Below are 26,689 nucleotides of genomic sequence, written 5' to 3'. Positions count from 1 at the left end.
GGATCTGATTTGGGCTGTGTGAACAATATGGTAACCAAATACAAAGTGGGCTTATAATACAAGGATTCATTTGTATTTGGGAAACACAAAACCCTTTACATAAAACAGGCTAGTATTAGCGCTTGGGAGCTAATCTGGATCCTATATATCAATTTTTATAATCCAGTACCAATGATTACAAATTACCCACCTACCTTCAAAACACATGGGAACAGTGTGGGGGCTTCAAAAAATTATAACAGCATGCTTTGGATGAAATATTATTGATAACTAAACGTCTATTGACTTTCAAGCTAAAAAACAATGAAGTCAGGTACTGCATGGGAAACTTTTGAAGCACCTACCAGAAAATGATATCACTTATTTCAATTGATAAAGGCTTCATTTTCCAAGGTGCAGTTAAGTCAATGGGAACTGCAGGTGTTCAGCACCTCTGGGCACCAGGTTTGAAGTATTCTGGTTTGGATTTTGGATGGAAGTCCAGTGCATTTTGTCACCCATTCCATCCCCCCAAACCGTCGAGGTGTATCAAACAAAGGGGTAAAAAATAATTCAAACACACCAATGGTAACAGTTCAAACATTTTACTAAATCAAGTCACACAAATCCCAAATTGCAAATATAATTAAGGATGACAGTTTTTTTGTTTTGTTTTTTTTCCCCCAGATTCATCATTAAGACAATAAACAAACAAATTAGTTTTGTAGCATGTGTTCTTTTTTTTTTAAAAAAAATGAAAGGAACGCCACGCGATGTATGGATAAAGCACCACAACACAGTTACAAAATAGGGCTTGCCGGTTTCTTCCACAAGTAAAAGACTACAGACTGCTAACAACGTTCTGCATCAATCCATACTTCATTAAAATAAAATTATAAAATCTCCTAGATTACACTAAAAATCAGACGATGCCTGGAATACAGTGCATTAACAGCAGTAATGCCAACTATCATCAGTGCCAACATAAAAACATTTTAGAAAGTAAAAAACCAACCAAAGAAAACCAACAACAACAACAAAAAAAACTTTATTCCCCTATATGAGCAAAATTTAAAATAAGGGGTGCTCTGCCTCACAATGAGTTAAGGACTGGGGACGGGGGGTGGGGAGAATGGGTAGGAGGAGGGCTGGTATTGTAGCTTTCTAGGCTTAGTTGGCATCTAGCTTGGCCATTTCCTGCACATAAATCCCTATACTCTCACTGTCAAAGAGCACAAAGTACACTGTCTTGATTGAAGAGGACATTGTCGACACAAAGTAGCTGGAAATGGCTTTCAGGATCAGCTGGGCAGCAGTTTGCTTCGGGAAGCCATTTCTAGGGGAGAGAAAGAAAAGAAAAGAAAGACTTGCACAGAAAGCTTTCAACAGACTAGCCTTGCAGCTTGCAAACAATATCTGGGAAATCTCTCGTATGTTGTATGGTAATTAAACCTCCAAAATAACAGTGTGTGAGTTCCAAATAGAATTTGGGTTTTAACAGTTTTTTAGCTATTGAGACACAGAGCTCAAATGCACTGGTAATTAAAAACACGTTTGTGAAGGAAAATACTCATAAAACAATAATCCTTTGCACTTTCATCCAAAGATCTTGAATCTCTCTACACATGGTAATGAATTAAGCCTCACAAGACCCCAGTGAAGAAGTTATTTATTATCTTCATTTAACAGATGGGCACACTGAGTCACAGAGACACCAAAGGACTTGGGCAAAGCTGTTTGTGTATAAAGATATTTGCAGGCCCAGGAATAGAACACTATAGTTGTGACTCCCAGTCCCTTGTGAGAATTTCAGTGATGTTTAAGTGGTATAAAGGATACTTACTATACTTTTTGCTTGCCAGATAGGAGGCCTAATGAGGCCCCTCTGAAATTCAGAGTTAAAGCCATGTAAGTTACACAATGGGAGAGACTTGTTCACCTAAATTAAACATTACATCTTATCTTGTCTCCTAAATTCTATAATTACAGAAGTAGCAGGGATGAAAATGCCTGGTTTTCAGAAAAAACTCATGGAAAGCAGCAGCAAAACCATTTTCTACTTGGGTGACTCTCTGATAGGCAAAAGGGGCTTGGCTGGCTGAAGCCAAGATAATTTGAACCTTCTGCATCCAGTTTGTTGAATTTGGTCCACGGTCTCCTAATGTAAACACAGTTGTGCATAGTAACTATGCAGCAGCTGGATTAATCAGATGAGACAGGGAACAAATGAAATGAAGAAGTAAAGAAAGGAGCTGAATGGAATGGAGGAAGTATTTTTAAAGATTTACACGACACAGGAAACTATAAAAATTATACTGACCAGCCACAGGTGTTCAATACTTTTACACTAGAATTTTCCTACAGATTTCAAACAAATGTTTTGCCCCACTCCAGGTCACATCCTCTTCCATATATCTGGGATTCCAGTTCAACCCAATCTATTTTATGAAAGCCATTTGGCTCTATAAAAATCTTGTAAAATCTCCTGTCTCAAAAAATAAAATAAAATAAAAATGCAACCACCTAGTTACATTGCAGCAGTCAGATAACAGATCTGAATGTTGGCTGTGCTGACAATATGTGACAAGTCTTTTGCACATCTTGTATTGGGAAATATACACAAAAAGGGACTTGCATTTTAAGCTCCACTGGAAACAACTGGCCCAACCCAGGAGAATCTCTCTGTGACCGTCTGGGCTCTGCAGACTTGGAAGGCCACATAGGCTGCCTACACAACAGCTCAACTCACTTTGTAAAAACACTAATCTGTTGCAAAGAGCCAACTACCCACCTCTCATCCTTGCATGCCATCGAGCTGGGGTACAGTGCTGGAGGAATGAGAGTTTGCAAAAAGAACTCTCCACCTTCTATCTCAGCGTTTTTTTGCCCTTCTCCACTGGAACCAGAGAGACTGTAAAGCCAAAGAAACCCCATTCATGGCCACAAAAGTGGGAGGCAGAACAAATTATGGCAGGCCATGGGCCTCTGTGATTATGGGGGTATCTGGCCTATCCCGATTACTGGAGAGGTGTGGGTGGGCCCACAACATGGCTGGAGGGAGTAGGGGCCTTTGAGCACAAAAGTTAGGGTTTCCTTCACTCTGACAGTTTGGTTTGAGAGAAACATCTGGGCCTCCTCTCATTCCTAACCGTCAGCCCCACAGCTGCCACCATGAAGTTATTGCCACTTCTGGGAAAAGCATCTACAGCTGCATTACTTTGTTTCCTGACAGGGAGATTAAAGATTGAGGCACTTGGGTAGTTATAAGGCCCTCATTTACTGTGGTTGCTAAGAGAGGGTAGATGGATTGTGGGGAGGCAGCGTATGTAGCGGACAGACCACTGGACTGAGAGTCAGGGGTGGCTCTGCCAATGACCCGCTGGGTGCCCACTGGGCAAGTCACTTCACCTCTTTGTACCCGCTTCTCTTCCCCACCTTTGGCCACTGTGTCTATTTAGACAAGGGCTTTGTCTCTTTCTCTGTGCCGGCATAGTGCTTTCTGTTGTACAAGACATGCATTATAGGGAACAACAGTACTTGGTACATGGAAAAAGAATGGCTAAAATTTTTTAAATCGCCCACTGACTTTCAATGATTTAGGCTCTTAAATTACTTTTGCCTTTCAGAAAATATTAGGAAAGGGTCAAAAACCTGCACAATTAAAAATTTTGCCACTGACTTTAATGAGAATAGGATAGGCCCTAAGGAAACAAGGTTGGTTTTTTCTCCTCAAGAAAGTTTTACATAGTAAAGGAAAGGTTTTATTTTTTTAAAGCCACTCTTGCATTTAAGCAGAGAGAATGCTTACATCATAGTTAGGCTTGGCAGAATTAGATTTTGATTTTTTTGGTCAAAATATACAAAGTAACTAGCCTTAATCAAACGCTAATAAGTTCTCAAGCAGCATTTTTCTTATTCCACCTATCTATAAATTTCAATTACCATCAATGCAAATTGTTTTTGTCGGTTTGTGTGTCTAGGGTGAAACTGAAGGTTATCGATATTTACCGATAAAAATCTAATCCTTCCAAGCCTAATTGTAGTATTGGCGTTACTGAGATACTCACCTACTAGTAATGCAGGGGAATACTACTCCTTACTTACAAACTGCACAACAGCGTTGGGAATTAGTGTTTGTCCAGCACTTTGAAGACATAGGGCCAATTTCACCCGTGGCATTAACAGGTGCTACATCACTTAGCATTCATTGGATTATACCTGCATTGAATCTGGCCAATAAATACTGTTTTATTCTTCAAGCTGCCTGTAGTAAACCTGGGATATTTCGAAATTGATGACATGAAATTGCACATGCTGTTCCTCTCTGATCAGAACAGGTTTCCTAAAGCTAGTTTAGCTGTCCTACTGAGGCGCACCCTACGTAGGAACAACCCAGTGGTGGTGCACAGCTGTCATAGGAGCTTTTATACCATTTACCCTCCCTGCTGCTGGCTTAGCAAAGAACAGGGCATGTGGCCAGTATGTTTCTGTACTCCACCACTCCCCAGCTCCCTCTCTGGTCCCTTGTGGATGTCTCAGCTGGATATAAATTAGAGGGGCCTTCACGCTGTTTCTATTACAGGGTTACAGTAGGGGGACTTATGAAGACTAGTCCCAGGAGCAAAGGAGAGTGATAAGGTGTATAATTTTTGGCACGACCCAGGGATCCTGCTGCACCCCACCCCAATGGTGTCCCAGTTAGATGCCAAGAGAGAATACAGGCAGGACTCTGGGGACTTAATTCCCAGGATTAGGAGAGCTCCAGGATTAGACTGTAACCTCTATTTAGACTTAACTTCTTGGGGGCAGGGACTGTGGTTTTGTTTGGTGTTTGTATGGTGCCTAGCACTATGGGTCCCGCTCCATGACTGGAGCTTGTACGTGCTATGGTAATACAAATAAATAACAACAACCAGGAGGCATTCACATCTGCAAACTTACTAGATGCAAAGGAGTTTATTTAGGGTCAACGTGTTAGAAAGAGCAAAGAGAGACCTGGGGGGTGAGGTGCTGACCACAGACCAGTTTAAGGGCTTTCAGGGAAAACAGGAATTACTTGTATAGCGTCGCACTATTTGTATTTTGAGCTTAATTCTTGTAAAACTGCAGTTTGAGATTTTTGCCAAACTGGTGTCAATACAGATTAAAGTCAGAGACCCTGCAATAAAACCCCATTCAGAGGGGGTGACTTTGTATTCACACTGAACCTCCAGTAAACTTCTCTCCCTCATGGTTCTCCCCAGGGCTTTAAGCCACCTTTGCACAGCACCCCGACTTGTGCTCTCTGCAGGTTGGCCCTAGCTGAGCATCTGACTGCTACAAGCAAGCGATTTTATTTCCCCCCTGAAGTACAAAATGATTTATTGTAACTGCCCTCACATAATCCCATTCCTCAGCCATAAAAGAAAATGAAGCTGTTTACGTGAGTTTATTGGGTGATGTCTGTTTGGCAGATGTCCGTACCAGAACAGCTGTGTGCATGTGCGGCCTTTGGCGTCTGTTGTCCTTAAAAGCTTTATTTATTTTTAAAAAAAAACTTTTTACTTTATAAAACAACAGTAGAGACAGAATGAATACATTCTCCTTCATAGAAATTAATTACATTCCGCTTACTCACTTGAATGAAAGAAAACACCTAAGTGTTTATATCTTCCATGTTCTGAAGGCTGCAATCCCCAACCTTCTCATTGGCTTCAGTGAGAATTACATGCCCATACCAAGAGAATATACCCCAAAATCTTGTCCGTCAGTCAGACAGGCTCACAACTGAATGTGAATGGAATGATTATTTGGGATTTCATTCTATTCAACAGCAATACACTCCTTGTAACAACAGCTTCTGTAAGTCATCCACTTGAGAAAAAAATATACCATGTTCTGTTTTGTAAGGACTGCCATGTCAAGCAGTACACTTTGCATAAACATTGTTCTCCACAAAAAGTCTCCTTGAAGCTGCATAATGTTACATCCTCTTAACGTGACATATGCCAACGTTCTTTCTGTATGAGCTATTAACTTGTATATTTAAACCTGGTACGACGTATATGCCTTCTGTTTCAATAAAAATGATAGGGATAGTTTACATTTTATAGTGCAAATTATTCCAAAGGCTCCAACAGTGCTTTACACTGTATGAAGGCTATACAGGAATCAATTCCCCACTGAAATAGAGCCCCTTTGGGGGGGGTGGAGGGTTAAGGGGGAGAGTCCCAGAGCCTGGGCTCCAGCCCGCCCCAAAAATCTACAATGAAATTTTATAGCCTCACATCCTGAGCCGAGAAGCCCGAATCAGCTGGCATGGGCTGGCCTCTGGTGTTTTATTGCCAGGTAGACGTACCCTAGGCGTTTGACTGCCAATACTTAGACTAACACTAAGCCACGTCTTGTTTCTATCATACGACATATTCGCAGTGGGGCCGACTACACACTAAACCTTGGTAAGATAGATTCCTTTTCTTCATGTTTATTTTTCACGTTTTTGTTAGATTATTAAAATGTGTTAATTTTATATATTTGAATGCACTCATAAAATGCATTGTATTCACTTGAATGTATTTGAGTACTTTATGATTCTGCAGGGATTATTGTTAAACCTGCTCAAGTCTGAACTATGATTCACTAGAGTATTTCACTTGGGATTTACTGGTTGAACTAGACTACAAGCAAGGGGCAATTTCGTTAAAGAGATTGGAACTGAGTGGGTGAACAAGAATAAATCAATATTGCAGCAATGGGAGTTATGCCCAAGTAAGGGCTGGAGGACATAGGGCTGCATTAGAAAATCTGACCCACACCAAGTTAGGTAATAGGTTTGCATGACAACCTTACCTGCCACTGCCAATTGAAGGAAATGCAATTGACTTCAGCTTCTTTTCATCTGCCAGAGCCAAGCAGTTCTTCACTGTCTTTTCCAGCAGCTCCTCACATTTGTCCGAACCCCAACCTGGGCTATTACAGTGGATCACAAATTTAGCAGGCAGTCCATGGCCTGCACTGACAACAGCTAGTAAGAAACAGAAAGTGAAATTTAATTGCTTTCATCTTGTCAGGATTAAAAAAGTACATATGTGGCAGTGTGATTAAAACTGTGAACAGCTGACAGACACTGCTATAATCCCGGTGGATCCTTTATCATACAAATCAAATAGCCTGAAGAGATAACATGATTACATAGACTGTTTTACATTTGCTACCACGTTTTGTTGGAGTAATTTGTAAGTTACAACTATAATAGACCTCAATGAATAGAGAACAAAATCTATCACTGGCAATTTAGAAGACACATAAATTTGAAGTGGGCACTTTATTGCGACTTTCTTCTCATTTTATTAGATAATATGTTACAAAGTTGGGTTTGTCTGTTGGAGTATAAAACTGTTAGAGGGCCGCTGTTGTTTTATTGTAATGTTACTGTCAAGTTACAGTATGTGCCGGGATGTTGTTCCAGACTCAGATTAACCACCTCTGTGATCTTTAGAGGTTTGGTGTTAATATACAATTTGTTGAGCCAGCTTTTGATTAGACTGCAGCCCAAATGACCTCAAATGCAAAGATTATGATGTATCTATAAATCGACAGGAAAAGCTATAGTAATTATCCAACTGGTTTCTTTTATTCCCTGCCAATGTGACACTCTGTTTCTGATTTAGTATGAGTGAGTCTATTTTGTCTAATTTCAACAGACAGTTTTGGATTGATGTTACTTTAAAATTTCTCTGTCACATGCATCACCTCACTCTTGATGACTGAAACAATGTTGTTTTCTAGTTTACCTCTTTCATTATTTAATGAGACAACTGTCCAGTATGGATTTATGGATTTACAGCATTTGATTTATTGTTTTTATACATCAGAAGACATGACCTTGTGTGTGCCAGGGAATGGAAGAGGGCATTTTATGTGCTAATTATTTCATGGAACCTCAACCCTGGCACAGATGTGCAAGGGACACAAGGACACCCCACAAATGGACTAGTGACACTCAGTCTCCAGGCTCAGCGAGTGCCGAGACAGCTCCTGTGACTTGGGAGCACACATCTCCCAAGAGGACAGGGCAGGAAGCAGGGCTATGGTCTCACCACCTCACCTTCCTCTGCACAGCTGGTTGGGTGCAGAGAAGGGAGCAGACTATGTGCATACCAGGGAGCTCAGGGCCAGATTGTGTCTCTACTCTGCACCTGCAGTTCAGTGGTGGAAAATACAGATATTTTATTTTACTTACTTTGGTTCATTAAAAAAATCCCTATTCATAGGCTCAAGTACAAAGTTAGTTGCAAAATACAAACTTGAATAGCAGTTTACAGACATCTAATTGCATCTGTGGCTGAAGCTATCTGTGCCCACAAAATTGTAGGTACGAAATGGGAGCTTGCTTCTAACAATCAGGCCTGCAAATGCTCCTCTTGGCAGAAATTCTCTCTTCCATGCTGGAATGTTTATGGAGCACTTTGTTATTACAATATGGTGGCCATATTGTAATAACAACTCCATACAATAACTCCTGGAGTCATATTATCACATATGGATATTATCCTGTAGGTGCTGCAAAAAAGAGAAAATAGACCTTGGCATGTGGAATTCTGACTGCAGCGGGGTAAATTCTAAGGGGCAATGGAAGCATAAGCATTTGTGCACTTTGGGGCCTGCAGATGCTTAACATATTGAATAACCTCAGTGCGAGGCAATTTTGTCATAATTAGCTCTAAAAAGTTGGCAGATTCAGAATATATCATAAATCCAAGAAAAATCTAATAAAGCCAGTAGACACATCTCCAGTCAGTGGTATTTTATGTATCGTGCGACTCTGATGTGACCAGTTCAGTACCTTGTAATACCTTCAAACTGCAAGAGGAAAATACTGTGCCGATATGCCTCATTAGTTTTACTGTCTCTGAAATGGAGAGAGCCTTCTGATGGAACTATGGGGACTCTGGAGGACAATTGTTAATTATCCAAAGCAATTTTCACTTTTTTCAAATTAAAGTGCTTTGAAAGAGGAAGTATTTTACAGTTTTCTATAAAACATACAAGGTCTGTGTGCAGAATTCTGCTATGGTTACAGCTATGCTCCAGGAAGAGAACGATGGTTTACTCTCCACTATGGAACAAGAATCCCCAGAGACAGGGGAAATGTCCAGAGGATGCTGGGGGCATGACTGGAGCCCACTATTCTCCGGTGGTCACATACTGGAGGTGGCAGTTTTTGCTGGCTTCAAAGAGCCCAGGCTGCCCAGCTGGTCCCAGGATTGGGGAAGTGGATTTGTGACTGAGAGCCACTTTTCCTGCAGTCTCAGATGCTATGCTGAGCTCAGCGTAGCTGGGTTTGTGGGTCTGGTTTATACAGTAATTAGGAATACCGTAGAGTATTGTAGTCAGTCAAGAATATGGGAACAGTTCATTCTATAATTTTCATGAAACAAGAACCATTAGTAACAAAGTAAGCATTATGATTAAATGTATGTCTCCATTTTCAAGTTTGGACAAATGAGGATGGTGCAGTGAGTGTGATATGATAAAAACTGAGCAACTTGAAAGAAAAAAAGTGCAGATAAACAGCAGACATAAATAGTGATAATTTTTCCTGTCATAAATTCTGTCCTAGTTGTAGTCAGTATTCATTTAGTAAACTGCATGCTCTATATTTATTTTTACAGTGTAAACACAGATGGCAGAATCAGAATTCTTTATTCACAACATATATCAACAATTTTACAGATGGCCTAATATTATGTTTTGCAATTCATCAAACTTTATTGCCCATATGCGAGATTTTCTCCTTTTACTGAGATATTGATAACTGGGCATCAAAAATTCGTAAGCTGTTTGAAAGAATCACATTTATACAGATGACTTAGGTCCCAATTCAACAATGCCCTTAAGCAGATGCTTAATTTTAAGCGTGTGCTCAAGTTTCGTTAAGGTCAATGGGATGTAAGTATGTGCATTGCTGAATAAGGATGGAATTGAAAATGTGTTTAAAGTTAAGCATGTGCTTATCACATGCTTAAGTGCTTTGCTGTATTGAGGCCTTAAAGAGCAAGAATACTATCTTTAAGTATATAGACACACATGTATACAGGCATATGCTATCAATCATACACATCAATATATGTTTGTAAATAATGAATTTTTAGTTTTTGATATCACCACTACACCACTTGACCATCACTTTAGGGTGGATTCAGTGTGGTTTTTTACCTTTGAACACTCAAATACTTAAACTATGTTGATGGGGGTCATGCAAGAAGAGAGAAACCCATGCAAGTGTTATGTTCAAATAGGTCTGTTTGTGACTGATTTATACATAATATACAATAAAACCAAACTGCAAGTCAACTAGAAATCACAACGCATGCAGACGTTCTAGTCGTCCATTTTCAGAGATTTAAGCCTCACCTCCTGCTACGTCCAATGGCCCATTCTTTTTGCGAAGCTCAATGACGGCTTCCACAAATTCTTTGCCACCTTTCTTCTCCAAAGTGCTCCCTGAACAAAGACATATTTTAGTTTATCCGTCTGTTCCTGAGTTGCTGAAGCAGACACGTGATTCATTGTTTTAGGTGGTCATATAGCCTAGATTTTTCTGCCCAAACATCTTTTTGGGGACTGCAAAGTAAGATCTAAACCTTTTGGGACTTTGGAGTCAACTAGTCATTTAAAAATAAATCCCACCAGGACCTCGCATTTGTATCCCTTCTCTAACACTCATATTCTGATTTCAATGTCAACATGTGTGGTGACATTCCTAGTAGCCTCCATACCACATAGTTCCTGGTACCATGCTGTGTTTCATGGGCTAGTTCAATGGTGACTGATGGTTCATAATTCTTCCCCTAGGATTCAGTTCCCCTTTCTCTTATAAATTGTTTTAAAGAGCAATTTGCCACAATAAGAACTTGAAACTCACCTGATCTTGATCCCTGACCCCAACAGGTGGCACCAGGAATGAAACAGTCTCGTGAGTGCAGCGGGCTGCTTTACTTGGCAACTGCCCAGCTTGTTGAGCCACCTTTAACCAAGAGGAAGAGCCTCAGAAATAAGGAGAATCTCTAAGGAACATACTCCTCCAATGAACTCCACTAACTACTGCTAATGAGCGGGACACTGTCGCTCTGGGAGGAAGAGAGCTGTGCATGGGTTCAGGGCAACAAAAGGTGCAGTCTACAAAGGCAGTCCAACATGAAATGGTTTAGATCTTATTTTGCAGCTCTAGTTTCATATATTAATATAAAAATAGCCCAAGAAAACATTTCCCTAACTACTTAAGCATCCCAAACCATTTAGCACTGTGCACATTTATTATAAGACAGGCAAAGTAAGAAGTGGTATCAAAGCTTCTGATTTGTGATATTACTTTGAAAACGGATTTAAAATAAATATATAAATCAGAATTAGAAACTGTAGTAGAGTCACATATTTATTTGGTGAAGCCCATTCATTTTACTGATTGGGAGGGGAAAACTGCATTTTCTGATGGAAATGCACATATTGTATGCTCAGTGAAGCAGAGACCCTCCTACGAGATTCATTTTGCTAAACAAGGCTACAATTCTAAGAGCTAACAGCACTGCAGCAGCCTGCTTTGACATCATTAGACGTCTTCCAAAATTAATATTAAAAGTTTGTTAAATAACTGTTGTCTACTGACTTTTTGACTTTGACTCTGCTTTTCTTAAATGCAGTTTATTCTACTGCATTCGGATGCTAATAATTTTAGAAAGTATGCATCCCATGCTCTTTCGCCATAACTGACGGACACTGGGCATTTTGTCCAAGTATGGACTGCAAAATCAGACCCTGGGAATTTTGTCCTAGTATGAACCCAAAATCTGTTCAGCGTTTAAATTATTCACAGTAAACATCTCAACTTTACACCTAAATATTTTGGTCTAGGGTCATTTTCACAAATGAGTGCAACTTTCCTGATTACCTCCATGATATCTCAGAAGTTACCTGCACATCTAGTAGATATGTTCCAAATGGCACATTTTTATAGCTATAGTTGTAGAATCAGGAGAACTCTTACATCTGAGCCAACTGGGGATAAAGCGAAGTTGCACCACCTGAATAGAGTATTATGCCTTAGAAAAACATATCTTGATAGGGCTAGAGGGATGGAGAGGGTGCCATTTACTATTTAACAGGCCTAGCCAGCGCTGTGCACTGTGCAGCCACTCCAGAGTATAAAGGGATGAAGGAAAATGAGCTTTCACTCCACCCAGAAATACCCCATTTGGGGCTGTTAGTGAATTTGACCAGAACTAGGGCACACACTGTGCAGGGACCATATACCCTCTAGCACAACCACAGAGAATCTACAGAGAGAAAAGGGATATTAGGTCACTGAGTGACAGCACTCTGCCATTATAGCATTGTTGTACACATAATGGCATTTTGTCTGGATTACTTTTAATTGTGTCAAGAAATGGAGCTTCCACCCCTTCTGATGAAGATTCATTTACTGTGAAAACAAAATCTATAAAATCAATTTCTTTAAAATTGTGGTTTCTCTTTTCATGTAACAATCCAAATACTTATCTCCTTGAAGATGTGGTGAAAAGAAAAAGTATTTCATACAGATCAACACTAATTTCTGCATCTATTCCTAAATTAAATTCAGCCTTTTTAACTGATAGTGAAGTTTTAATTTTGCATTATACTTCACTACCTTCTTGTGCAATTATGAGCTGTATCTAGAAAAGGGCATATTGTATTCAATCATTTCCCACTACATTAGTAAGGTTCTTGGTGAAAGTCTTGCTTCACAGCTTCAAGGTTAGTGGCTTATTTACTCACAAGCATAAATATGTGTTACTTCCATGAGAGTAAGGTCATTATCTCATGCTTTCCAAGCAGGCATGGGTATCAGTGTTGAAAAACAGCCTAAGCAGAAATTTAGGCTTGTAACATTTTCAGGATAAACCCACAGTACATTTAATTGTTAGAAGGATGGTAAAAGTTAATATTCGGAAGCTAAGCATTTGTGCATTTTTATTCTTTCTTCCAGCAGTCAGATGTAATTAGAACATACATGAAAGCATAATCAGTGCATTTTTCATAGAAGAAGTTTCTTTGTCCACTAGTTTCAAAAGCATCTCTTCAAAAGGTAAGAGAAGAGTACATTAGCTAGCTGAACCTTATAGACTTTAGAAGCGTATTATTCAAATACAGAATATTCTTGTATTTTATTTTTGAGGCTTCTGTGTAATTTCCTTCAGCCAGCTAGTCTACAGCTGCACCAGCTCAGGCTGTTGTCTCTGCTGCTCTAATAAGCTGTGCAGAATTGGGTTTGTCTGGATGTTGCTTGGAAGAGAGGTCTTTCAGGAAAACCCAAGGTGTTGCAGGAAGTGCTGATCCTGTAGAAGACACTCTCCCCTTGAAGCCAATAGTGAAATAACATCCCAGGCATTAAGGTGCCCTGTGCGGACAGTGGCGATGTGGTTAAGTTCAGTGGTAAAATGAGCCTGTGATCCCTGTTGTCACATCCTATTATAAGGGTAGGTTGCTACTCTTAGCAGCAACCTTAATATTCAGTCCAAATTCCAGTTTGCATAATTCCATTCTGCCTTGAGTTTTCCAGGCAGGTTCAGTACGATCTAATACTCTTTTGCTCCCTCCTCTGTCTACATTTCTATTCTAAAGTTTGAGAAGTGCTTTAAAATCATTGAGATACAAGGTGCTTCTCAGGGAATTAAGTGATTAAAAATAATGAGTTACACATCTTAATGAATCTTAAGAATAAAAAATTAAATGGAACTCCTTGAGTCATTCTGCCTCCCGTGCATTCTCTCTTTGCTCTAGCATGTCTATGCAAGTGTACATGAGAATACAGAAACAGCTCACGAGAGCCACAAATACAATTGAGCCGTATGTAACATGTGACCAGATGACTGAGCATATGAGTTTAGAAATTCCAGAGAGGCCAGCCCTAAGATGTCAGATGTGAACACCTCACATTTGGTGAGGAGTGGGGAAACGGGATCTAAGTCAGAAATCTGAGGGATCTGGCCCAACTTTATTCAAGTCTAGGCATTTACACAGCCAAAACAAACAATCCTGTAGTACCCTTTAATTGGGCACACATGAGCACTGCACCTCTGTTTCTTGCGTTTTGGTTGTGCGTTCTATAACTTTGCTTTTAAAAGTCTGATCTGACTATGAAGTCAGAGCTGTCCAATGACTTTGCATTTACTTGCTTGTTTTTACGATCAGTCAGGACTGCTGGAAGCGAGAAAGGAATGCAGATCTGCATAGCTTGGACAAGCTTGTTGCTGCTGATTGACCATGCACACACATACAAACTCTGCAGCACTGAACTTTCCATTACCTACTTCACCACCGGTGTAGAAGTCAGAGTTTGTCGGGTGAACGACAGCATCACTGTCGATCGTGGCAATGTCAGCCTGTACAACTTGCAACTACAACAGGTAAACAAATGTATATCAACCACGTTGGACAGAGACCGAGGACAGGCTCTACATTTACACATGTACCAACGTCCATGTTTTCCTACCTTTACATCTCCAAACCTTGGGCCAAGAGAGTATTCTGAGTGGTGCGTGCAAGTCTGTGTAAAGAAGGGTGTGTGGAGAAGAGGAGGAGGAATGTTGAGTATGACATGGTTAAATAAATGTTTGGATGACAAGTCAGAGCAATCACATGAGATCATTTCGAAAGTTTTAAAACCATCTAAAAACCCCATTTCACTTTGCAGAAACCTCTAATACCAGCACCCCACAGACCATGACACTAAAATATGGTATCTGTTTAAAAAGAAATTCTGGATCATCAAGTCAAACAAAATAATTAGTTTCTCCATTTTTTGCCACCACTGCTGTCACGTCTAAATTTGCAATTTTCATCACGTTGTCAGCTTCTAAAAAGAAAGTAACCTTCATGTTGGGGGAAAATATTTTCAGGCAGAGTTGTCCTTTTAAAAACAGAGCTGAGTAATTTTTTTTAAAAATCCACATTTTATCCATCTAATTAAGTTAGATTTTAAAGGTTTTTTATATTTTTAAAAATACGTGCATGATGTAACCTTCTTGTATCTTTGTCTTGGTAATTTACACATATACATTCATGTATAAAATGCAGTGAAAATGGAACCAAATTTACTGTTCCATTAAGGAAATCTGAAAAGTAATAAAAAAGAACAGGTATAAAACAGATATTAAAAATAGTATTACATGAAGTGTATCTAGACCAGTACTTTTTTTTTTTTTTTTTTTTAAGTAGACAGACTTCTGCTGAAGGGTAATATTTTATTTGAAATAGAGTGGAAGCCATAAAAGCAATACACCGTACACTGTAATATATTTTCAAGTTTTATGCTGCTATAAAATCAGTATTGGTTTTCAACTGAATATGAAGGTGATGGAGAGGGGTAATTGAAGACTAATGAAAACATACAAACCAGTTGATTGAATTAAACATGAAATCAAGGTAGAAAGCCAATTTGGGGGATTATTTGATCATCCCTCTTTATGAATTTCTGTGTCTACTTTGAAAAGGAGGGACTGCAGATAGAATGGAGAAACTGCTTATTTTGAAAGTAATCTGACAAAGAATATTTTTATCCTTAATGAATCCACATAAGAACCCCCCCTCAAAGTAGCTAACAGTCAATTATGAGCATTATGGAAAGGAATTTAGATGACTTCTTATTTTAATTGCAATCAACTTGAAGACAATCACTAATAATTAATATACAAATATTTAGATTTGGTGCAAATCATGCTTCTTAACTGAATTCTCCGGGTTCTACTTTCTTGAGCACTTAAGAATTTGAAGTTATATTTTAATGTATGAAGTCCTGGAGAATAAATTCTGGGTTCCATAATTTTCATGTGACCATTAGTTTGTCAACCCATTCCCCATTTACCTAGGTCATCTTTAAGGTCAATGTCAGCATTGGTAGGATTGATAATGGCCTCCACCTCAAAGCCGGCTAAATTACTGATTTCACTGTGAATAAGGTTCAGCTGAAAAGAAAAGCATGAGGTGGGAAATAACAGGACAGCTGGGAAATCAGAGAAGCTGCAGAAAAGTAAGCTTTGCAACACAGATGGAGATAGCATCACTGCAAATAAATACGCAAAATAAAGTGCAGGTCATAAAAGGGGTTATTGGTCCAACAAAGAATCAATTTCAAACACAAGACTCAAACATTGTTCTGTATATGGAAAGGAAGTCAATGTTCTTGTTAATGTGCTTTGCTCTTATACAGTGTATGTTTTATGTTCAGAATTGTTTGAAATTCCTGCACTGACATGATAAAGGATAAACCATTCCCCCTTGAACTCCTGGCTCAAAGATACTCTAATGACTTCTTATGCATCAAGTTGAGCCAGGAATTCTTTAGACAGGCCAGGACTTTTAACAGAGTACATGGTGGTTTTAATGGGTCTCCCCTTCTTTGCTTAATCCATTAAGTGTGAAGATGTTTTGGAGAAATCAGGCATTTATTTCCAATGACACTGCCAGTCTTTCCTTTTCAGTCACAGAAGCAGACATCATGATCTGCACCTTAGTAGCTTAAATTTTCATTTGTCCAGGACTGCGTTATATTGGTAGAAGGGCTGGTGAAGTAGCATCACTGAGTAAATGGAAGACCCTGTCTGTATATCTGCGGTGTTTATGGTGCATGCTTGTGCTGGAATCCAGTGGAATATTTTTAGGGGTTCTACTTTTTCTTTTAGTTAAATATTTTTCTGCCTGCAGCCTGTGAACTATACCCACACAGGGCATCCCCACAGCCATCAGTATTAGGAGAATTTATCATTGGTAGGTATCAGGGTGATGGAAATCAATTAGCACAGCCATCAGGAGATTAACCTCACATTTATATCTTAAGTTCTTTAAAAATGAAACTATCAAGTGGAATCTCAGGCAATATAGTTTTAACATCTAGCAACATGTTTTGAGCAAGGCATATTAAGTGTTCATTAAGTCACAAGTCATGCTCAAATAAGAAATATACGCCTTGTGCCACAACTGTGGTTCTTTGAGATGTGAGTACCTATAGATGCCCCACTGCCAATGCACAATGTACCTCTTGAGCCTTGATTGGAGATTTTCCATTAGCAACGGCCATTCGGCCCCCACATGCACTTGATACAACCTCGTGCCATGCACCGAAGGTACACTGAACTGTGCGGGTGAACCGTTTTCAGTTCCTTCTCTATCTGAATGTCCAAAGCCGAAGGGAAGGTGGGTCAGTAGTGGAACACCCAGAGGTGGACACATCTCAAAAGAACCACAGCTACTGCAAAAGATAACCCCTTCTTCTTTTTCTTCGAGTAGCATCTCTATGGTTGCTCCACCTCAGGTGACTCCCAAGCAGGATCACCACAGAGAGGAGGGGGCTTAGGAATTGATTTGAAGATTGAAGACAGTACAGCAGTACCAAGCACCACATCAGAGCTGATGATGTGGACCAAAACACAGTGTTTAGTAAAAAGTAGGCGCCGAGGCCCATGTAGTAGCTCTGCATATTTCAGACACTGGCATGTTGTTAACTAAAGCTGCAGAAGTTGCCTGAACTGACAGTGTGCGCTATTATCCATTGGGGAGGTAGAGCACCAGCTTCATTGCAGAAAGTAACAACACACACAGAGAGATCATAGACCCCTTGGATCTCTCTGTGATGGAGACAAACAGTCTAGGTGATTCCTGAAATTATTTGGTCCAATCTAGATAAAAGGCCAATGCCCGTTTCACATCTAAAATATGAAAGGGGGTCTCCTGCTGAGTTTTATGTGGTTTGGGAAAAATACTGGTATATGAATAAATCAGTGAAGATGTGAATTGACCACACTGTAGGTGAGAATTTTGGGTGCAGCCATAAAGAGACCTTGTCCTTGAAAAATACCATAAATGGAGGGTCTGCCAGCCAGGCCCCAATCTCCCCAATCCTGCTAGTTGATGTGATAGCTACTAGAAAAGCTGTCTTCATAAATGAAGCAAGGAGCAAGCTGCAGGTTCCCTAAACCTTTAATAAATCTTGAGGACATAGGGTGAGCAAATATGGAAAACCCTTCTAGTGGGTGATGAAATGCTGATATCGCAGCAATATGAACCCTAATAGAGCCAGTTGATAATACTGATTTCTTCAAGTCCAGCAGGTAATCCAAGATGTCTGATAGTGAAGAGAATTCAGGCACAAGACGGTTGAATTGTGGTTGAATCTTTTCCATTTCTGAAGGTAACTAATTCAAGTTGACTCCCTTCTAATGTTTAGTCATACCTGTTCTCCTATCGAGCAGGTGGATTTTAATTCCGTGAACCATTTAGAAGCCATGTGCAGAGGTGGAGAACCCCTAGGTTTGTGTGAAGCATGCAACCTGCATCCTGGGAGACCAGATGAGAGATGGTAAGAAGCTTGAATGCCAGTTGGACACATGGGTGAAGCAGGGAAAAATACCAAGCCTGTCTTAACTAGGTCGGTACTATAAGGATAGTCCTGTCTTTGCCCTGTCTAATCTTGTTAATCACTCTTTGTATTAGTGGTGTTGGAGAACAGGCTCTTCATCCAAGGAAGGAGAAAAGCAGTCCTCAAAGCATGATGACCTAGGCCTCCTCTGGAGCAGAACGGGATAATTCTTGTTTTTGAATGGGTCCACCTCTGGAAGTCTCCACCTTTGGAATACCCCATGAAGAATTTTAGTCCAATGCCCATTCATAGTCCTGGGAGAAGCACCTGCTGAGCATATCAAAAGTGCTATTCTGGGCTTCAGGAAGGTAAACGGCTGAGATCTGAATCTGATGGCTTATATACCAGTTCCATAACTTTATAGCTTCAGTGAACATGGAAGGAGATCTTACTCCTCCTTGTTTGTTGATGCAGAACATACAAGCCACATTGCCTGTCACGATCCTGATTGATTTGCCCCTGATGAGTGGCAGCAACTGAAGACATGCGTTCCTGACTGCTTTGAGTTCCTACAGGTTGATATGGGGACCAGTTTCTTTAGGTGATCATCTGCCCTGAGTTGTCATAGTTTGGAGGTGTGCTCCCCACCCTAAAGTGATGCGTCTGTCACAGTTACTGCTGGAGCTGGGTAGATGAAAGTGATGGCTGTGCAGACATGGAGCTGATTTTTCCACCAGACTAGGGAGTTCTTCATCTGGAGGGGAACTGTGACCTGTTTGTCCAAGATGTCTCTAGTTGAGGAATAGATCCTTCTGAACCAGCCCTGAAAGCAGCAAAAGGCGAAATCTTGTTACAAAGGTGAAAGCTGTCAACTGTAAACAGTTCCTTACTGTGGATCAGGGATTTCCTTGAACAGTCATGACCAGATTTGTCAAGGTTATGAATCTGCCCACTGGGTGCCAATGAATCAAAGTATACCCCTATAAATTGCATTATCTGTACCAGAGCAAAGAGGAGTGTGTGTTTTGTGTTTTTTTTTACATTCAGCTGGAGACCCAAGTCCTGGAAGAGAGTAAGAGCTGCCTGGGTGGAGGTCAGCACTGCTTTGTAAAATTGGCCCTTACGTAGCCAGCTGTTGAGATACAGAACAACTAAAATCGACTCTTGCCAAAGGAAAGCAGCTACTACCACTAGAACCTTTGAGAACACCTTGTAGCCGAAGGGGCAAGCTGAGGGGAAAGGGAAGTACCTAGTACTGAAAACGCTCCTGGCCCATGATAAAATGTGTGTATTTCTTGTGAGCTGGGTGAATCACTGTATGGAAATAGATGTCCTGTATGTAGAGGGCTGAAAACCAATCTCCTGCCTCTAGAGAAGGAATTATAGCTGCCGGAGTCATCATCCTGAACTTCTGAGACTTCACTAATTTGCTCAGTCATCTTAGATCTAAGATTGGTCTCCACCCTTCATCCTTGGGCATGAGAAAATACTTCAAATAAAACCTTTTCCTCCTGTGAGGGGATGGGACAGGCACTATCGCTCCTAAATGAAGGAGAGAATGCACTTCTTGACTCAGTATAGTCTCATTAGAGGGGTCATTGAAGAGGGACGGGGAAGGGGTGTGGCAGGGTGGGAGGGACATAAAGCGGACGGTGTAGCCCAATTTTATAACCTTCAGGGCCCATTTGGCTGTTGTAATATGATGACAAGTCTGTTACAAGTGGGAAAGGCAGTCTCCAAAAGTGGGAAGGTCAGTGAAATTTGCAGCTTGCCAGCTAGAGGTGAGAAATCAAACCATTGACCGACCTGTCAAAATTGTTGTGATGACTGGGTACTCAGTGAAGGAGGGTGAGGAGCTCTCTTCCTCTGGAATCTTTATCTCTTTCTAGTGGGTTTGGCGGTCCAGTGAAATCCAGACAACTGGGCCAGGCGCGATCTCTGAGCAGTTAGAGACCTGCAAAATCTCCTCTTGTTCTTAGCTGTTTATATATCCAAAGACATCAACATGGCCCTGGGGTCCTTCAGTGTGTGTCGGGACTCATCTGTAATCCCCAAGAAGCATTTCTGACCATCAAACGGGAGGTCCTCGACAGTATTCTGATCCTCTCTCGGGAACCTCAACAGCTGGAGCCATGACACCCTGAACCCTGTGGAGATGGATCTGGCTGCAGTGTCTGCGGCATCTAAGGACCCTTGGAGAGAGGTTCTGGCTGATAACTGACCCTTCGTGATGATGGCCTGAAAGTGTTCCCTATGCTCATATGTAAGATGTTCAATAAAGGCAGCAAACTTCTTGTAATTCATGAAGTCATACTTGGCCATGATCACCTGATAGTTTGAGATCTGAAACTGGAGGGTCGCGGATGAGTAGGCCTTTCAGCCAAAAGAGATCTAATCTCTTCTGGTCCTTATTGTACGTAATGTACAGTAATGCAGTTTGCCCCGCTAATGTACAACATCCACTACCAGGGAAATAGGTGAAGGGTTGGAAAACAAAGATTCTGAGTCCCTGGGAGGGACATAATATTTCTTATCTACCTATTTGCAAGTTGGAGGGATGGTGACAGAGTTTGCCACATAGTCTTCACTGGATGGAGGAGCACTCCATTACCAGGTAATGCAACTTGGCTGGGTGTTGCTGACTGCAGAATGTCCAAGAGTCTGTGTTGTGAGTCTTTAACCTCCTCAAGAGGTATCTGAAGGGTGTCAGACACCCTTTTCAAAAGGTCCTGAACTGATGAAAATCATTGACCGTCAATGGTAGTGGAGGCATGATTGACTTTTCCAGAGACAAGGATGAAACAGGAGTTGAGGGGTGGCCTCCATATCTACCCTAGACTCCTATTCTTCAAAAGTCTCCTTGTGTTGTGAGAATGGTACAGGAGACCCCAGCCTCTCAGTGCAATGAAGCTGGAGGTTTGGCAAGCTATTGCCAATATGCTGCCCAAAGATCCCAGTAAGGCCATTGGGGGTGGGGGGCATCTAGAAGAGGGGATTACACTCAGGGCTGATCTTACCATTCCTGTTGTGGTTGAGGATCCTTGTCAAAGTATGGGTTCTTGCATGGAGATTGAGGAGAACCCTGCACTGATAATGAGGAGACTGACTGAATGTCTCCTTCATTCTCCTCAATGTTCCCCCGGGGGCGGGGGGGAGGGGCTTTTGGCAGCTGACTCCTTCTGGTGGGAGACAGAGCTCCTCTTCTTTGGAGCATTCCCTGAGTCCTCTGCTGTCTTCCCCCTCTGACGGGAGACTGGGCTGAGGTTGAAGGAGTGCTGGATCTGTCCGGACACAGATGTATCAGGGGTGGAGGGAGGTGTCTTCTGACATGACTCAGAAGCAGGCTGAAGGGAGTGTTCCATCCTCCATTTTGTCTCCTGATTCTTCCATGCTAAATATGAGAGGTTGGTGAAAGTTACCCTTTTGGGCGATATGGGACTCTCTGAAGCAAATGGATACACGTCAAGTGGCTGTCGCTGACCAGGAGAGGCAGCATTTGAAACCTGGTGAGCCAGGCATACCCAGCCAGGCCAAAAAGGCTTTCTGGAAAAAAGGGTGAAAAAACCCAAACCCCTCACTACTATCTAACTAATTCTATACTAACACTAACTAGAAACACTGAACTAACTAAAACAACAACTGTAGAATATGCTAAGATTATCAAAGGCAGACATGCTACAGGTTTGTCTCAGGCTGAGGCAGTAGAGGAGAGACTGAGGGTGGTTTGCCAGCACAACTCTACAAACCCTCGGTGTGCAGCACGAGGTAGTATAGAGTGCATGCACAGGCCAAAAGGACATTGCTAATGGAAAATCTCCAATCAAGGGCACGAGAGGCACATGTGCACCTGAAGTAGAGCACCCTAGGTATATTACTCGAAGAAGAATTAAAGTTACAATACCATACCAGTAAGAACATATTTGTAAAAATGTGCTCAGTGACACACTATTAGTGCAGTTTGTTCATTACTGAGCGCAAGTTTGGGAGTCTCTAATACATATCACAAATTACTCTGTAGTCTGGGACAACTGAATATGGAATGTCAGACTCTGCTCATGACGTACCCACCACTGGGACAGCAAGAGTCTAGTGAAGACAGCACTTTGACAAAACTGTGTGTAGAATTTGTGCTTAGCTACACTGTGCCCTTGTTGTAGCCAGTGTTCTAAAGTCTTTAATATCATAAGCACCAAACTAACTCAAATGTTTTAAAAATATGATGATTCAATAATGTTTATACTTGTAATCTCCCTAATCCCTTTTGTAGAGCACAACAGTGAGAATAAGCAGATATATACACATTATAATTATGCCTATAGATGTGATTAGCATGGTGCTATCCATGCACCTAAAGTGACTTTTTCAGTGTCTGACTACGCAGTACAGAAGGCCACCCAAGTATGTATTTGAGCTAATGCTAAATTTCTATCAAATATTTATAGATAAAGAAAACTAAAGACAAAGTTCTCTTTCACTTACATAAACCCTGATCTAAAGCCCACTGAAGTCAATGGAAAGATTCCTTTTGAATTTAATGGGCTTTGGATCTGACCTATGAAGTATAACATTTCAGTGTAATCAAGTATATTGAGACCCAGAGATTACTTCCACCGATTGCTGAATTTGGTCTGTTGTATTTTAATCCATGTTACTTAATTTTAAGTGCACATCTCCTTCCTGTGTGTGTGTTAATTTACTGAGCAGGAATATAAACGTGTCGATATACTGGACAACTGGTTTCATGTAATGTATGACCTAGATGCCAGTAAAGTCAACATGTCATTCCTAGAGATGTGCAAAATTTATAATTTTTGCTGTGGAGTTTCCAACAAAAATTGTCACCGTTTCATTTCATGTGATTATGCACACAGACATAGAAATACTGTTTTTAAAAAACTTGCCAATGCATAATTGTTTGCATGATTTTAACCTGTAAGCAATTTTCACTCAAAAAATGGGCCCATTTTAGTTCCAAAAATTAGCATACTTGAACATCTGTGCAAATATGGGCCCATTTTTGACTTCGTAATGAAATGTGGGAAAGTGACTTTCAAATAGAATTTGAACCCAGTAATATTTCACACATCTAGTTACTGACTTTTCACATAATCCAGTTTGAGTCTTGAGTATGACTACAAGCAACTGCTGTTTTTTCTCTTTAAATCAAATCAAAACTGAAAAAAACTTTGTGTACACTGAAATAAAAAGCTGACCATACGGGATTTAAATTGTAATAGAGGCCTGGACATATTTGTTTGTTTCATTTTAAAGTTAACTCTTTTTGTTCCCTAGTTCCCAGATTTCTGTGAGTTTTCCCCTCACTTTTATTAACTCCAGACCGTTTTGGCTTTTCAGTTTTGGGGTCCCCTTGATATTCATGCATTTATGTTAGTTATTAATGTATGTCCCAATTTAACTATAAAAAAAGCCACCTACAAAAGACCCATCATCCAGTCTTATGCTGCCTTTTTACTGTGCAGCAATTAGACACTTATTGTGAAGTGTTAGGTATCTGTCACATATTTACAATATAAATCAAAAGCTTTCAATGAGAATTAAATCCTGATGACTAATGGCTCGATTTTACTGTCCAATATGTGAGCATGCATCATATAATACAAGTTTGTATATCAGGCAAGAGAAGAGAACTGATCCCTAAAGGGTCACATTGTTAAAAAGAGACACAAATTGCACTTGCACGTACAACACTGGGTAGGCCTCTAATTAGTTAACATTTAATTAGATGAATTAGTAAAAGCGTACTTAGAAAATGTTAAGTGCTACAGAAGTGCTAATTATTATTATTTGGCCAACACTTGTAGTCCTTACTTCAGGCAAAACTCCTTTGAATTCTTTGCTGTTTTGCCTGAGTAAGGACTGAGTAATTACCTATTAATTTAATTTGCACACACAAAACTGGAATGCCTATTTCAGGCCTAGCTGAACCCTCTTTGAAAAGCCAGACCCAGATGCTTACCACTAAAGTTTTCCAATCCAGCAACTGGTCAACAATTCCAGAAAAACAAGTGTGGACACCTCTAGTTAACTGATACAATATTTTAATAATTCTGGGTTGCCACAAAGGCATCTTTTGTAGAACACCACAGTAATTTTAAAATCAACTAGAATATTATCTTAAGGTTTGTATAACATGAATAAATAGATTTCAACATGTTTTAATAAATGAAGGGGGGTTTCCCTTATGGAAAATGACAGCAACACAATTTCTGAAATCCTCTAAATTTAAATGAAGCTTAATATGTCTGCTTAAAGATTTTGTTTAAAATCAACAATACATTTTAGAAATGGACTGTACCCAAGCCTGCTGTGTGTGCTACAATGTTCTCAGTAATTAAATCTGTGGGGGATATTGCAGTGACAGAGCCCAGTTCTTGCTAGTAAACCCTTTCCTTCCTCCAAATGAAGAGCCAGAAAAAAGGATTTTTCCCATTAAGGCATCATGGATGACATGGTAGTAAGTATATGATTTTACTTCCTTGCTTCCCCTTAAGTCTGCCACAGCCCCGATTTGCAGATCTAGTGAACATGCTTATAGAGGCATTCAGGGAGGAGAAGGGTCATTTGAAGGTTATTGATTATAGGTTTTAGGGAAGAGTAGTTATCTTTTGGATCTGTTATATTCTTATTTATTATTTGTAGTGCTTGTTGTTATTACAGTGAATAAAAGTAATATCTAAGAGGCCGTAACAGTAATCTGTTTGGTGTTCTGAATGTTTATATTCAAATTTTTGTAAGAGCACCCAGAGCAATGGAAGGTTGCTTGAAATAAACTAAAATCAATCAATATTTAAGGAAGAATGGTCTCCATCACAAAATGCTTATAAGCATTAGTGCATTAAGCCTGCTATCATCCCTGTGAGGAATGTATGTATGCATCTCCATTTTACAGATGGGGAAACACATACCAAAAGATTAAATGATTTACAGTATGGCACAGTCAGAATTAGAACCCAGGAATCATAACTCTCAGTCCCCTTTACTAGCCCCCTGATCCCATTGTCTCCTCTAAGTATGAGGGTAACTGTATTCTGAGAGCTATGAGTAATTTACCTTTTGCACAAAATCCCACAATTCTGAAAGAGCAAGGTAGTGCTGAAGAAAGCAAAACCAGGTTCTCTCTCGCCTTCCCAGTAACTTTCCATGACTCTTTCTCCCTCCCCCACACTCTGAAAATACTGTACAGTGGGAATTTCTAAGAATTACAGCGCTCATCACATTGTTGGGCTGCATTAGTCATTTAAAATAAATTTCTGCTGTGCCAGGAAGACCTAGAAAATTTAGTATCATTAGACTCTTATTTAAAAAAACAAACACTCCTCCCTCCCCACAACAACAAAACTTCAGATTCTTTCTGGAAACACAGTTTCTGACTTAATGCTTTAGATAAATATTTTAATCAAGATTGTCTTTTTAAAACAGCAGTTGCATGTAGAAATGACTTAGAAGCATTTAATTGATTCCAAGATAATGCACTATTTATAAGTAATCTGTAAAATGTTCAGAATAATGAAAGGACTTGTTTGAAATTTCAATGGGTCAAGACAAACATCATTAACAATAACAATTAGCTACCAGTCTGTTAACCTGCTTGCCTTCTTTAGTACAGTAAGTATCTTAGCAACAGACATACTGTAACACCCATGAGCCTTTCTTATTCAACAGAGCCTCTGTGGAATGGGCCTATAACCTAGTAGGTGAAAAGGGCTGTTCACTCCCACTGCATCTATGAGTGTTGAGGGTGCTCAGGACTTCACCTGAGGTACTCAGCAACCACAGATCAGGCTCAATGTTCTGCCCTTGTTTTTTTCTCAATATAGAAAAAAATACACTATGTTGGATCATTAGGAAAATACGCTGAGGCACGCTGAGCTGCTGAAAAATAATTTCTGGGGAATGCTTCTGAAAATATTCCTAAACAATGAGCTGACAAAACAAACAAACTATTTTATCCTGTGTTTTTATTAAATGCATGCATTCAAAGATATCACTTTATATACTACACTGCAGTGAGATCTTTGCCTTTTAAGCTTTCCATGTTTTCAGGCTTAAAAGGAATCCATGAAAAATCAAATTAGTCCCCTAAATGTTTTTTCTAGGAAAAAAATTACCACGGTAACAGATTTATTATTTGTCACTTCACGTAAGGTAAGAATGCCCTCTATTTTTAACCTAATAAAGATGGAGAGTAGGATTTAGGGAATTCTTAGATTCATTAACAATAATTTTATAACCTTGATTTCTGCACTGAGCACTCACTGCCTTTAATAACAGTTCCTAATATGGGGCAAAAGCAGAATATGGCCTTTAATAGCTGGG

The 26,689-nt window shown here is 40.1% G+C and overlaps 1 protein-coding gene across 4 annotated transcripts in view; it reads right to left on the bottom strand.

The window, feature by feature from the left end:
* Positions 1–584: 584 nt before the first annotated feature.
* Positions 585–26,689, bottom strand: part of LOC120369952 (core histone macro-H2A.1) — a 73,449-nt gene continuing 47,344 nt past the window's right edge. For 2 of the 4 annotated variants that reach the window (XM_039483811.1, XM_039483812.1), the window contains exons 6-9: positions 15,863–15,962; positions 10,375–10,464; positions 6,808–6,982; positions 585–1,315 (exon numbers count right to left, since the gene is read on the bottom strand). In XM_039483811.1, the coding sequence (XP_039339745.1) occupies positions 1,150–1,315; positions 6,808–6,982; positions 10,375–10,464; positions 15,863–15,962 (531 nt within the window). In that variant the 3' untranslated portion in view covers positions 585–1,149. Of the gene's footprint in view, positions 1,316–6,807; positions 6,983–10,374; positions 10,465–14,305; positions 14,397–15,862; positions 15,963–26,689 lie in introns of all 4 variants that reach the window. The other 2 variants (XM_039483813.1, XM_039483814.1) reach the window with 1 other exon arrangement.

This window comes from Mauremys reevesii, linkage group 8 (assembly GCF_016161935.1).
Source record: "Mauremys reevesii isolate NIE-2019 linkage group 8, ASM1616193v1, whole genome shotgun sequence".
NCBI classification, from domain to species: domain Eukaryota; kingdom Metazoa; phylum Chordata; order Testudines; family Geoemydidae; genus Mauremys; species Mauremys reevesii.
This window is presented reverse-complemented; position numbering and strand designations above follow the sequence as displayed.